The following is a 13062-nucleotide window of genomic DNA, read 5'->3' as shown; positions in this document are numbered from 1 at the left end:
GTATCTTGATTAGGCCTCCTGCTTTCTAAACTATTCTTTCTAATTTTGTCCAAGAAGCAGTTGTTAGAAGCAGTGCTGGCAAGGCCTTAGATTCTGTTGCTCATTTCTGCAGCCACTCTGACATGTTATTTTAGGCAAGTCATTTCCTTTTGGGTGCTTTTTGTCTTCTGCCCTATGAGGATTTAGTTAAACAAGAAATAGAAAGTTGGAGGCAGGATGCTCTCGTCTTCCCTACTGTGGATCTATAAAACCAGGTCTTCATTTATTTGTCCTTTTAATTTTGTTGTTAAAACTTGGATTTCCTTTTCCTGTTTTTGTCCTTATTAGTGCAGATTTTTGAATGGGGTTTGTGTAATGCACTATGAATGTATTAAGAACAGCAACAGTTTTGTACTTTGTACAGTGTACAGATGGGAAGCACTGGGCAATTAAATCAGTTTGCTGTAGTGTCTTAAGCTTGTATCTAAGTATGGACTAAATATAGGAAATTAAAGAAATTAAAATAAAGAAATTATAGGAAATTAAAGAAATCATACATTTGTAGAGTTTAGAGATAGGAGTTCCTATCTGATGCCATTACGATGTGAGCCATGTAATTTCACTCAATGAGCAATGCTCTTCTTTTGTTTACACAATACACAAATACTCTTTTTGGTTTTTTTTTCCCTTTTTCCTTTCTTTTTTAAGGAAAATGAATTTAGATCATAAATGTAATTGGCAGGGGAATCATCAGAGGAGCAAAGTTCCCAGGTTTGGCGTTGGTGCGCAGCTTGGCAGGACACACTTGGTTCTCTTTGAGCAACACAGAGCTGCAGAGCTTGGGGTGTGATACTATCTGGGTGAGACCCTTCAAGGGGCAGGAAGGGGAAGCTTCTACCAAGTGAATGAATATCAGTGACCCCTAATATTGTCTATAAAAATAGGATTTTGTCTCTGGTGTCCCTGGTCAGGATTTTTTTTGTTGTTTTTCTCTCTACCTGTCAGATTGTCTTTGTACCATGACGTGTTATTGCTTATACTTTTGTGAGCAGCTCTCGGCCCCTCCTCTCTCGCCCTTTACTAGGCCACACTGAATAGATACTAACTTGTTGCCACATAGTAAGATCTGTTTTTTAAATTCAGTTCACTGATTGGAAGGGGGGGTGAGATGGAAAACGGGAGCTTCCTGATATGTTCAGACTGAGTGTTTCCATTTGGGAGTCATACCCACCTGGCATAAAAGGGAAACTCAGTGTGCATGGGTGTCCTGTGGCACCCTCGTATGAAAAACAGAATCCTAATGTTATGCAAGCTGTTCATTTGGAAAAAGGGAGAAAAAGAGAACTCCAGAGGTCACTCAGTTTGTCTATCATTAAAAAAAAAGTTTTTCAGGCTCCAGCAAAATGAGGTTTTCAACTGATGAGTAAAACTGCACTTAGGTATTTTTATTGTCAGTAAAATAAAGTCAGGATGAAGATTACCAGGCTGGAATTTTAATTTGAATTTTCAGTGCTGGTATAAGCCCTGTCTGTTAATATCCGTCCTCCAGTGGTATTCTTGTTGAAAAGCATGACACACAGTAAAAGAAATTCTCTTAGTAGGAGATTTATTGTATATACACTCCAGTATACATCTGGTGTATTTCAAAGGGTGTTAAAACAAAGATGTGTAGAGAAGATCTGCAGTATGTTGCTTTGAATAGAAATTAGACTGAAAGAAAGAGCCGTGTTAGAACAAATACACAGTACTTCAAAGCTCACTGAACTCTCTTAGGAGCCATCTCGTTTAAATGTCTAATGCACTGGAGGATTCTTATGAACAATCTGTATCCATAATAATCATCAGGGTAGTTGTACACATGACTGCAAAGTGAATGTTCGTTTCAAATATTTACCAGGGAAGGTCTTTAAGCTATTGTTTATGAGAAATAGGGCTTTATCTGCATGGATGTTTTAGTAATTAGTTGGGTTTTATGGAATGCATAGCAGCGCTTTCACAATTTTATCTTTAGTTCCAATCTTCTATTCTTTTCTGGAATGCCAAAACAACATCTGTATTTCCTGCTACAGAAATGATTGGCAGCCATGTTTCAGGCAAATGTGTGTAAGGAAAAACAAATGGCAAATTTCATCTGGTAAATGACATTTACAGCCTTGAAAGTCCAAATGCTGGTGTTGAAAAAACACGGTGGATCTTAGGGAGGAAAAAGGGATATACTTTCAGTTTTGTGATTTGTCGTGGGCTATGGGGAAAAATGGTTTGTCTTTGTAAATGAAACAGTAGTATCTGTTAACAGGTTAGACAAAGTGCTGCTTCAGTTTATTTTTTGCAATGGAAGTTTAACGAAGAGGATATTAGTATAGAGACAAACATAAACTCATAGTGATGTGCAGATAACTGCTGTGGTGCATGTAATGGTAAATGGAGCTAACGGTATGTGCAGAACCTGTGTAGCAACATGCAGAAAAGAAGCTATGGAAGAGGATGGATTTCAGTAAATGTTCAAAAAATGTTAGGATAATGAAGAGACATTTGAAAAACTCCAGTGTGTGTGGTGGGAAATCCTTATTTTCTGCTGAAGACTGTTTTCAAGAACTTGCAGAATGACTACCACCCCAAATGGGGCTTTGCAGGAATACAACAAGAGTTGGGTCTACACAGAACCTGTCTGAAGCAAAATCTCAGTTTCTGTAAAGCATTCTGCACTGTCCCACAAAACTGTAGTTTATCAGTTATGGCATTCTTGCTTCCACATCTTTCCCTTGAGATTTCTGACTTCTTTCCTAATCTCAGACAGGCATCCTGGTGATACACTTTTAGATGCTCTTAAGTAAGCTAGTTTTTTTTACTAGATCTATGAAGTTTTTTAGAGATTATTAACATTATTAATAGCAAAGTTTGCACCTACTGATTCTGTGTTCTGTAAAAATGTGTCAGACAACTGACAAAAAAGTTGGATGGGTTTGAAAATAGTATTTCTTTATACTATTTTTTTCTGCTCTAAAAATGCCGTTCAGAATACTTACTGATGACTTACTATGGAAAGAAAGGGTGTAACAGATGGTTCATGAGTGAATATCCTCTGCTTTTCAGGGAATGACGTAAGATGTGAGTGTTTGTTTGGGTGCATTGACTGCATTTGTTCCCTGTCAAGACAGATACTAAGCTCAGCGACTTACAAGTGTGTTTGGACAGCAATTATTACTGCCTTGTCTGTTTGGAGCGCTAGCTGCTGGACTGGAATTCCAAGGATTTGGCATTTCTTTGCCCACTGTCCCGGGAGAAGTCCTTGGATGCCACTTCTCTCTTAGTTAAAACAAAGCTTTGTGCTCTTTTCCTCAGGGCCGTCCTGAACTGACACCCACAGCAATAGCTGCAGGGAAGCTGCTGGCCCGGCGTCTTTTTGGCCGTTCTTCAGAACTGATGGACTATGACAATGTGAGTTGCCGTTTCTTCTTTCAGTAATAAAGCCAAATATTTCTCTATTAAAAAGAAAAGAATATTTAAATAAATGGTGTTTTTCCATTTGGAGTCCAGTTTCCAGTATCCAAAGCAGTTATGTGTGGCAGAGCTATCCTCCCCTGAAGTCACATCTACCCTGCAGCTGCTTCATGTGGTTCACAGTAACAGTCTGTTTCCTCACAAGCAGGTACCTACTACAGTTTTCACTCCCTTGGAATATGGTTGTGTTGGACTGTCAGAAGAAAAGGCTGTTCAGTGTTATGGGTCAGATAACATTGAGGTATGAAAATGTTTTTACTTACAGTTGGTATCAGAGTTGCACTTTGCAAAGGTGAAAGTTTGACTGTGGTATTGGACTGACATTTTTGGTCCCCAAAATACTGTATTTGCAGCTAGGAAAGAGTTCATCAAAAGAGTTCAGACTTCAAAACTATTGCGGCATGTCACGATGGAAACTATTACCTCGTGGGCTTAACATTATTAATAGTCTGACAGCTTCAAACTAGCTGCCATTTTAATAAATTATATTGCACAACAATATATATTACATACAGTTGTATTCCCTTTAATTGTCAGAATTACTGTCAGGTTCTTTAATCTAGATTTTTTGGGATGTCCATGGAAATATTCACACAAACTATTCAGTGTTTTCTTTGTGGCTGGAATAACTTGATCTGATGTGCCTGGGCACTGCCTGTTGAAGAAGAAATCTGTTATAGCATATATTGACATCCTTCTGATAGGAGGGATGACATTAAGGTACTTATGATGAAGAAATTCACAATCACTATATAATCAGAGAAAATTCAAACAAGTCACCTTTGAATAAGTTACCTTTATTCACTCATCAAAAAGGCTGTCAGTGTAAGACTCAAACTATGGAAATAAAAAGTGCAATACTCTGTTCACTCAGTTATCTGTTCTGAGTTTTTATGATTCTGAAATATAGCTTATACTTCAACAACTGTTCTAGAATTGTTATCTGAATTTCTGGATATTGGTGCCTTTTAGAAGTAAAGAAATTAGTGTAAAAGAAAATTGCCTGTTTAAGCAGGCATGTGAGGCATAGGATGTTGATGTTGTATACATACTGCAGAGGAAGTTCAGCTGATAGATTTGCTTGGATTCCCAGCAAAATCATGAAAGAAAATAAAATTTTTCTATTCAAACTGCTAGAATTAGTTTAAGTTGTCTTCTGTTATACATAGAAACGAACATGGAAAGCTTCTTGGATTTCATTATTCAGAACAAACAAGTTACTACTTAGACTATTGGGAGAAACGTGAAGAAGCAAAACAAATGTCATTTTGAATTCGTGGCATCAATTTGGGTAACTTTCTGGGGGTTTTTCAGGATTTTTTTCTCCTTCAAGAACCATTAGATGAAAGTTTTGAGTTAAACTGTGCTCTCCCTGTTTTTGTTCGTAGTAATGAACATGGTGAATGTTTATTTTCATATCTTTATGTATGTGTAGTAATATTAAGGATTATTACAGACAAGAGCATTTTTACTATAGTAGCACATTCTAACACAAATGTTATTTTTTCCACACCAGGTATTCCATGCTTATTATAAACCTCTGGAGTTCACAGTGGCTGAAAGAGATGCAGCTCAGTGTTATATGAAAGTGAGTGTTGTGAGCTTTTAACTTGCTTTTAACTTAACACAAGACCCATGATACAACCAACTTTAAGAGGGTGTATTTAGTGGGGAGAAGAAAACCCTGAGATGGTTGAGATCTTTTCTTGGTGACAGCCTGTTTCTCTAGAGTATCTTTAAAACATTTAATATTCATTATAGACCCCATTGCATCTTGGAAGTGTTTTGCAGATAATGGCTTTCTTAGAGGTGGCATTCCACTGATGGGTGCCATCTACACGCTTCTGGGAAGGTTCAAGGAGATATTCAAGATTCCACAGAGGTCCATCTCTGCTGCCCTCAGCAAAGTTCTTAACTAGTTATTATTCTGTACTATACTATGTATTATTAGTTGATATTTGAGTATTCTCTTGGGAAAGTACACTGCTGCCAAAAAAAAAGAAGAAAGGAAAGGCTTACAAAACTGTCCTTTGCTTTGTTTTCACGACTAAAACAGAAGTTTTCTATAAGTTCTCTAATAGAACTGAAGTGTGCATTCACTCAGGCCCTCTCATATACTTAGTTACTTTTTATTGTTGATTACTTTCAAGACTCCTACTTAGGTTATAGGGCTTATTTGGTAAATGGATCTCACCAACAGGCTTCTGTAAGTGTAAGGAATTACAGAGTCACAAAATATACTATAATTGGCAGTAGTCTTTGGAAATACTGCTGATTAGGTGCCAAGAGTACCTGCAAAACCTTGGAGAATCGCTAAGGTGTCACTTCAGTGTCAAAATGTGTCTAGTCTGGCAATCAGACTAATGAAGGTCGTTTTAAGATGTTATGCAAACAACAAACAGTTCAGTATTTAACAAATTGTGGTCAGTGGCTCCCTGACGTCTGAAAGAAATGCAGTAATAAAGCTTTGATTCAGCAAAGTGCTCAAGGAGAAGCGTGAGGTCTATTGAAGTCAGTCAGATTTCAGCAAGTGTGCAAGTTCTTGGCACAGTGGGATTGGACGGCTGAAGTAGGATCTTGGGGCACTGCAGTTTCATTTAATTCAGCTTCATGCCTTATCTTTAGATGTTCTCAGAAAAGATTGCTATGTAATGTATTGTTTTCAGATGGTGTGCTTACGAGAGAGAGAGCAACGAATCCTCGGCCTTCATTTCATTGGACCAAATGCTGGGGAAGTTATTCAAGGATTTGCTCTTGGAATCAAGTAAGTACAAAAGAATGTCTCTAGCTTCTAAAGCCTGCTTTTAAAGTTATTGTAAGATTATAAAAGATAGCTGCCTATTTTTGGCAACACTATAAAGAATCCATGCTTTTTGTTGCTTTTTGTTACTTTTATGTAGTATTGCACATATTTTTACTAAAAATACTGCAGTTTTTCATTAAGATATACTGGATTTAGTTATTGTAATACTGGATATAGTTAAGAAACAACAGAGGAAAATATACTGTTGCCTTGATATCATTAAAACAAAAAAAATAATTTCATTACCACTCTTAGTTTTCTCAGAGTGAAGCTGCCTTTGCATTCTGTGTGCAGGATAGGAAATCACTATATTGTTCTGCAAGTCCTTTTAGAAGGGGGTTTGTGCTTTCCACAGAAAACCTGCTAATCATTTCCTTTTCTAATCTGGTGTTTAAATGGGCACAGCCATTGCTCCTTAAAAGCTCGGCAAGGACTTGCATGAATTTTAAGCTTCTAGGTATAAACTAAACACTATGATTAGGTAAGGAAGTGGCATCTGTGGGATGTTGGGAGAAGCAGCTGTCTGATTGTTGCAATAATGAATTTACTCCAGTAGGTAAACCTTTTGTTTCAGTGTTTATTCAGATTTGAATAGTAATGCATTTTCCCTGACTTGTATTTTCTTTGTTGTCCCTTCAAAAGTGTAATTAAAAAAAGAAATGATTCTAGGTCCTCTCAGATCAAATAGAGTGTTTCTGCTGTCTCACTTGTGTGATAGACTTGCTTGTTTTTCATCTGCTTTTTTTACTGTTTGCTCACATTGTCAGAAATATTGATTTCTAAATTGTTCCATTACTAAATTACAGTACTTCAAAGACTTAAAAGTAATTTGTATTACAAGAAATGTCCTCCCAATTAGGGTATTAACCTGTTGCTCTAGATATCATCACTGTTCTTTTGCAGTTTTAGCTTTACTAGCATAAATTAAATGCAGAATGGTTAAGAAGGCAGGGCCTCAATATCACATGAGGAGTATCTTGGAAATCAGCAGTGATTGCAGTATACCCTCAGTACACATTTCCAACATGTGTTTGTAGTCCATTAATTGCCAGTGGTGTAGATTCTAGAACTACATTTTTTAGGACGTTGTTGTTTTGAAGTTTTATCCAAAATAACCAGTGAAAAAACAGCATATGAACCTGGAGCGCTTTGCTGCCTTGCCTGAGGAAAATTAAAACTTCAGCCACAGTAAGAGGTTTTCTGCAGGTCAGATCCCTGCATTGTTTTCTATTGTATTTTGTAAATCCAGGGTTTTCAGTGTGCAGTTCCCACTCTAAAACCTGCTGTTCTCCATTGTCCAATATTAGATCTTTCGTCAGTCCCTCCACAGTCTGACTTTTTCGTTGTCTCCAACCGTCTCCACTTAGAGCACCAATTAATACCCGTGCTCAGCAGTGGTTTTTGCTTTGGGTGCTTCCCTGGGTTATGTAGGCAGGACACCAGGAGCCTTCTGTAGCTCTTTTTGTGTATTTTGAGCAGAGATACAATGCTATTCCATAGAGAATTTGAAACAATTCTTATGTTTAGGCCTATTTCAGCTCTTTTTACAGTGTAACCTGCCAGAAATAGCAGCTCAAAGGAAAGCGGTCAAATCTCGGAGTGCTATTGGACAAAAGATTAAGCTAGTGGGATTTCTAGCTCAACTTTCTTTTTTTTTTTTTTCCTTTCTCTCAAATGATGGAATTTTTTCCCCTGTTTATAGCATTGGTGATTTCAGTGCAAGCAGTAGACTTTCTAAAGATTGTGGAAGAATATGCTGGTATTGCTTCCTTCAGCAGATTCTTGCCTGCAGTCCTAATTAAGATTATCTTTCTCTGTGTGTGTGCATGTGTTTCCATCTGGAGTTGCTGAAATACATGTTTCATGTGTTTCACAAACACATGAAAAAGTTGAAGGCTGCAGTTTTTTCCTGTTTTTTTTTTTGTTTGTTTTGTTTTGTTTTTTTGGTTTTTTATTTTTCCCTGTAGGCTCAGTTGTGACTTGGGGTAAATTGCTTGATTCCCTCTGTCTCAGCTCTTATGACAATTCTTCTGTGCCTAACAGTGTAACTAAGCTGGGTTTGAATTTTGCTGTGGAAGTGCCTGAGAAATAACAGACAGTACTGAAGAATGAATGCGGCTTCCTCCACCTGATAAAATGGATAAGTGCAGGATTAGTTGGATGTTTTAGGAAATTCTATCTGCTTCGAGTGAATAACGTCTGACTTCCCGGGTCTTTCCTTTTTTCTCTTCTGGTAGATGTGGTGCTACGTACCCTCAGCTAATGAAGACGATTGGCATTCACCCTACCTGCGCTGAGGAAATTACCAAGCTGCATATTACAAAACGTTCCGGCCTGGATGCAACAGTGACAGGTTGCTGAGGTTAAATACCATCCCTGGAAAGGAGGAAAAAAAGCACAAAACATGTCTGAAAAGGAAAGGGGCAAATGGAGTTGAAATAGCTTTGATAGTTCGAGTTCCAGGAGCCTTTCTCGTTCCCTCTGTACTTTTGCAATTCACGCTGTAACAAATCCCTCTCTGTGAAAGTGCAAACAGCTCTTTTTCTCCCTGGGAGCTTTATGTACAAAAATCTATAAAAAGTCACCAACATCTTAGGCCCTCTTAAACTTAAATAGTTGCCATTTGAGTTTCTGTGTTGGCATTGTTGGCTGTCATCAGAAGTGCCTTGCACTGTTTTCATACAGATAGCAGGCATCAGGCAGAGCTTTCCTTACTCTTTTGGTGTGGTGCTTTCTGTTAAGTGCTTGGCTGGTTCATTCCCAACCCTAATACTGAACATTCAGACTTTGTGCTTGTAGAGGTGGGTTCCTATAAGATCCCTAATAGCTACGCAGGCACCCCTTTTTTTTCCTTTTTTTTTTTTTTAGTATAATATGTAATTATCTGCAATTTTTTTATTTTTTTTTTAGTATTGACCAAAGTAATAATTAACCTATTGCAAGTTTGTACTAGTTTTCCTTCTGTCCACAAGGGGGAGATGCTGGCTAATTTGTGGCAATGAAGAATCGTTAGAAATCTGATGTTTAAACTTCTTTTGCAGAATAAGTTAAATATGTGTAAGTAGCCTGACAAAGGCACAATACAAAGCACACAGAATTTCAAGCCAAGTTGCAGTTGCCAACGTTTTGATATGCATGGTCGCTTAATTTCTTGCAGCCTTTACAGTAGAATTGTATTTGTAGAAAAGGGAGAGATCAACTTCAGGTAAAACAAAATGTATCCTTTTTGCAATTGATCTGTGTAAGTGTTTTTGCATGTGTAATTTGATATTTGCATAGCTGTCCTATGTTCTCCTGTTACACGTTTTAGAAGAGTAGTCTGATGATCCTCTATATCTTTTGTTATTGGTTTTCTGACTTTTGCTACTGCAGCCTGCAACATGGACAAAGATAGGTTTATTTCAAATATGAAGTGTTTCCTTATCATGAGAATTGTACCTGTCAGAGAAACTAATAGGCAAAAATTGATCAGATTTGGTAAAATATTCAGTATTGATTACGCTGTTGTTTACACTTAGATACTCTGGTTTTCAGAATTTGTTCTGGTTTTAAAAACAGCAAAAGAAATACCAAATACCAAATCCTTTCTCTTCAAAGTTTACTGACATTTGTTGATCCATGAAATAAGAGGTGATGCAGTTTCACTGAAGGCATTATTCCCTTTCAGATCTGCTGATGTAATTCTTCATCTGCAAAGTCATGATAACCTTGTATAGAAATACGCTGAGTGGTAACACAGTCAGAAAACTGCCTGAATATTGCAACCTCCTTTATAGGAGATGGTATCAAAATTGTGTATCTGCACGTGAATGCATGTATACCTGCACCTTCAGAAATTTCTACTTCCTTTCACAGCGGCCCAGTGGAAATGATACAGCCAAAAACCTAATCGTTTTTCCCAGCTGTGAAAGTATTTGCAGTATTTGCAGTAAAACAGCTTTTTAAAAGATATTTTTACTTAATATTTCAAAACACTGCGATGCAGAGCAGATCTCTGTCTGCAGAGATTTTGCTGAGAAACATCCCGCCTCTGACTGAACTGTAATGTGATGTGCAACATCTTTTTTCCAGTAATTACTTATTACAGTTCATTTTGCTCCCGTGAGTGAAAACATCAGTCTTCACTCGTATGAAAGGGCTTCTCTCCTCTTTCATAGTAATGCATCCAGCGGACTGAATTGTCTGTTTCTCCAGAGTGATCAATGGAAAGTTTAGTTAATTTCATTCATTGTAAGGTTGAAAATTATTTGGGACAGCCAGTGAAGAGATCTCAAGGAAATGTGTTCTGAATACATTCAGTGTTTGAAACTGAGGCCTGTAAGCATCCTTCAAATAATAGAAGTCTTTTGGTTTTACAGTTGTTATGTGGAAAATGGATCCTGTATTATGTATTATGTACTGCTGCCTGTTTCTACTCCACATTTAATGGACAGCGTTGCCACCTGAAGTAAAACTAAATGTTTATTCACACCTACATAAACCTGATGTCAGATAGAATAAGGAAAGTAATGTGATTTGTGCTTTTTTTCCTGAAAGATTCTTTACGTAACTTTCTGGGATGGTCCTTAAGCACTGTTTTTCAAAGCCTGACCGATGTCAGTTGAGATGGGCTGATCTATGCCACAAACCACTGATTGTGTGTGACAGTCAAAAATAATTCTGGGTTTTTTTTTTCAGGATTCCAGCTGATGATGGCTTGTTTGTCAAACCACACCATGGCGCAGACAAGTCTGAGCCTTGCTGGGTCCCTCATGTATTATCTGATATTTATTGTGTTGTGAATTAACAAATTAATAAAGAATGTATTTTTTTGTAAATGTTTTTTTTTGTTGTTAATTTTGCATGTAGCTTCATACATATATGCTTTATATTTAGGTATTGTTTACTCTTAATGTTAGAAGTACATGTGAAGGAAGCTGGACTCAGAGCGATTAATAAGGAAATGTTGGCCCCTGCCTCCCTCTGATGCATAAACTGAATGGCCGTTATTCCAGGCTGGGCAACCTTCAAAACTATTTAAATTTGAATTCTAAACAACTCTAGATGAAGTATGTATGATTTCAAATATGCTCTGCTGTTAATTGCTGCTAATGATACCAGGTATGTTTGCAATCTGTGTGCTGAGGTTCTGCTGAGGACCCAGCCAGATGTAACTCGGAAACTTACTGAAATACAGTGCAGAGTATTATGCAGGGGTAACCTGTATTTTAGCTATTTGGGTTTTAGACTAGAAAATATAGAGGAAAAATACATTACAGCAAAGCCATTTAGTAGCTGTGAACATGGTTGATAGATTAAAAATATTTTAAATTAATTAAGAAATGCTAGCAACATGTGTTTAAAAACTGAGAAATTTCTATCAGGAAAGAAGGGAACTACATTGATTGAGTTAATCCCAATTTTATTTCTTGATGTTCATTTCTTTTGATGAGAAGTTCCCATTACATTGAGTGATGCTGAGCTGCTGGAACAGGCTGTTTTAACATTACATATCTTTCCTGGGATTGATATTGAAGAAGAAGTATTGAATTAATTGCATTTAAAGTTATTTTTACTCTGTTTCCTGGATTTCCTTCACTGCAGGTTCTAATTAGGATAGCTAGGATTGTTGGCTAAAAAGGGAATGAGGTAAGCATTGCTCTTTATTTTTTTCCCCTCTTTATCTTCATACACCTTTTAATCGCACTGCCAACAAGAATAACAGACAAGTGCACAGACAATCTTTGTGAGGTTATAGAAGTGGGAATTGAATATGCTGTGTCACTTACAGCCAGTGATAGCTTGTTCTTAACGGTAAGTTATTGTCTACAATTAAGTTTTGCATTTTCTCCTGTAAACATGCACTGTTTTCTGCGAACGTCTCCTGGAAGAGGTTTCTGCGGTTGTTATTACTCCTTCAGACATGTTTTTATCCGTAGAAATAGAATATGGTTATTCCATAGAATAGCCATGCTAGCAAAAAGAGTGTATTTCTGACCAAAACATTTAAACATTGTAAAGTTTGAAGACTCCTTCAGAGGCTCAAGCTTATCCTGTGAAGTCGGCAACTTTGTGCCCAGCCGCATTGCTGCTTGTCTGAATCCCAACGAAATGCATGTACTCAGTGTGAGCCATTAATTTCAGTGGGTTGCATGCATATGTCTCAAGTGCTTTGTTAAAGTGGAATCAATATAAGCATACGCCAAAATGTCTTTCATTATTACAGTTGGGGAACAGACTGCTATTACGGTTCAAAACATGAAAGATACAATAGACGTATATGATTAGGCAATGAAATATGCCTTTAATAAGCATAGTGCAGACAGTTTGTTTTGCAATAAGTAACCTTATATAAAATTCATTGACTTTTTCATTCTTTCAGATCTATATGCTCCCTTTTAAGAGAGGTTTTTTAGTTTTATGCACAAAGTTTTCCTGATGTTCTTCCAGGAGAAAGGCTGGAGTTGCATGCATTTATTCTAGTGCCAAACCTGAATTTTACTAGGAAAGGAGGAAGCATAAGAGCAGACCTTTTTTGTGCTAGGGAGACGGGGTGGGGTAGAGTGTTTGTTTTCTGGGGCAGCATGAAACAGATTTGGTTTAATTACTCTGTCTATAAAAAAGAAAATTCTGTCCACTGCATGTCAAAAAGCTAATTATGTTTCTGTTGTGGCACTCAAAGTCAGTACTGTCAGCTCTTCTTAGTTCTAATCCTTTACATTGAATTTTGATGGCCAGGTGAAATATTCCCTTCAGCACCTTATTGCAATTCTTGTCAATCATCTTGCCATGAAAATATG

The 13062-nt window shown here is 37.2% G+C and overlaps 1 protein-coding gene across 1 annotated transcript in view; it reads left to right on the top strand.

Moving 5' to 3' along the window:
• The window catches only part of TXNRD2 (thioredoxin reductase 2), a gene marked incomplete at both ends in the record, with an annotated part of 29511 nt that extends 20867 nt beyond the window's left edge, over positions 1–8644 (top strand). The window contains 5 exons of the mRNA XM_079543778.1: positions 3322–3417; positions 3629–3721; positions 4997–5068; positions 6147–6244; positions 8521–8644. Of these exons, the coding sequence (XP_079399904.1) occupies positions 3322–3417; positions 3629–3721; positions 4997–5068; positions 6147–6244; positions 8521–8644 (483 nt within the window). The remainder of the gene's footprint in view (positions 1–3321; positions 3418–3628; positions 3722–4996; positions 5069–6146; positions 6245–8520) is intronic.
• Between the last annotated feature and the right edge of the window lie 4418 nt (positions 8645–13062).

Source organism: Tetrao urogallus (assembly GCF_951394365.1).
Source record: "Tetrao urogallus genome assembly, chromosome: 17".
Lineage (NCBI taxonomy): Eukaryota > Metazoa > Chordata > Aves > Galliformes > Phasianidae > Tetrao > Tetrao urogallus.
The sequence above is the reverse complement of the archived record's forward strand: the minus strand, read 5'-3'. Positions and strand labels throughout refer to the sequence as shown.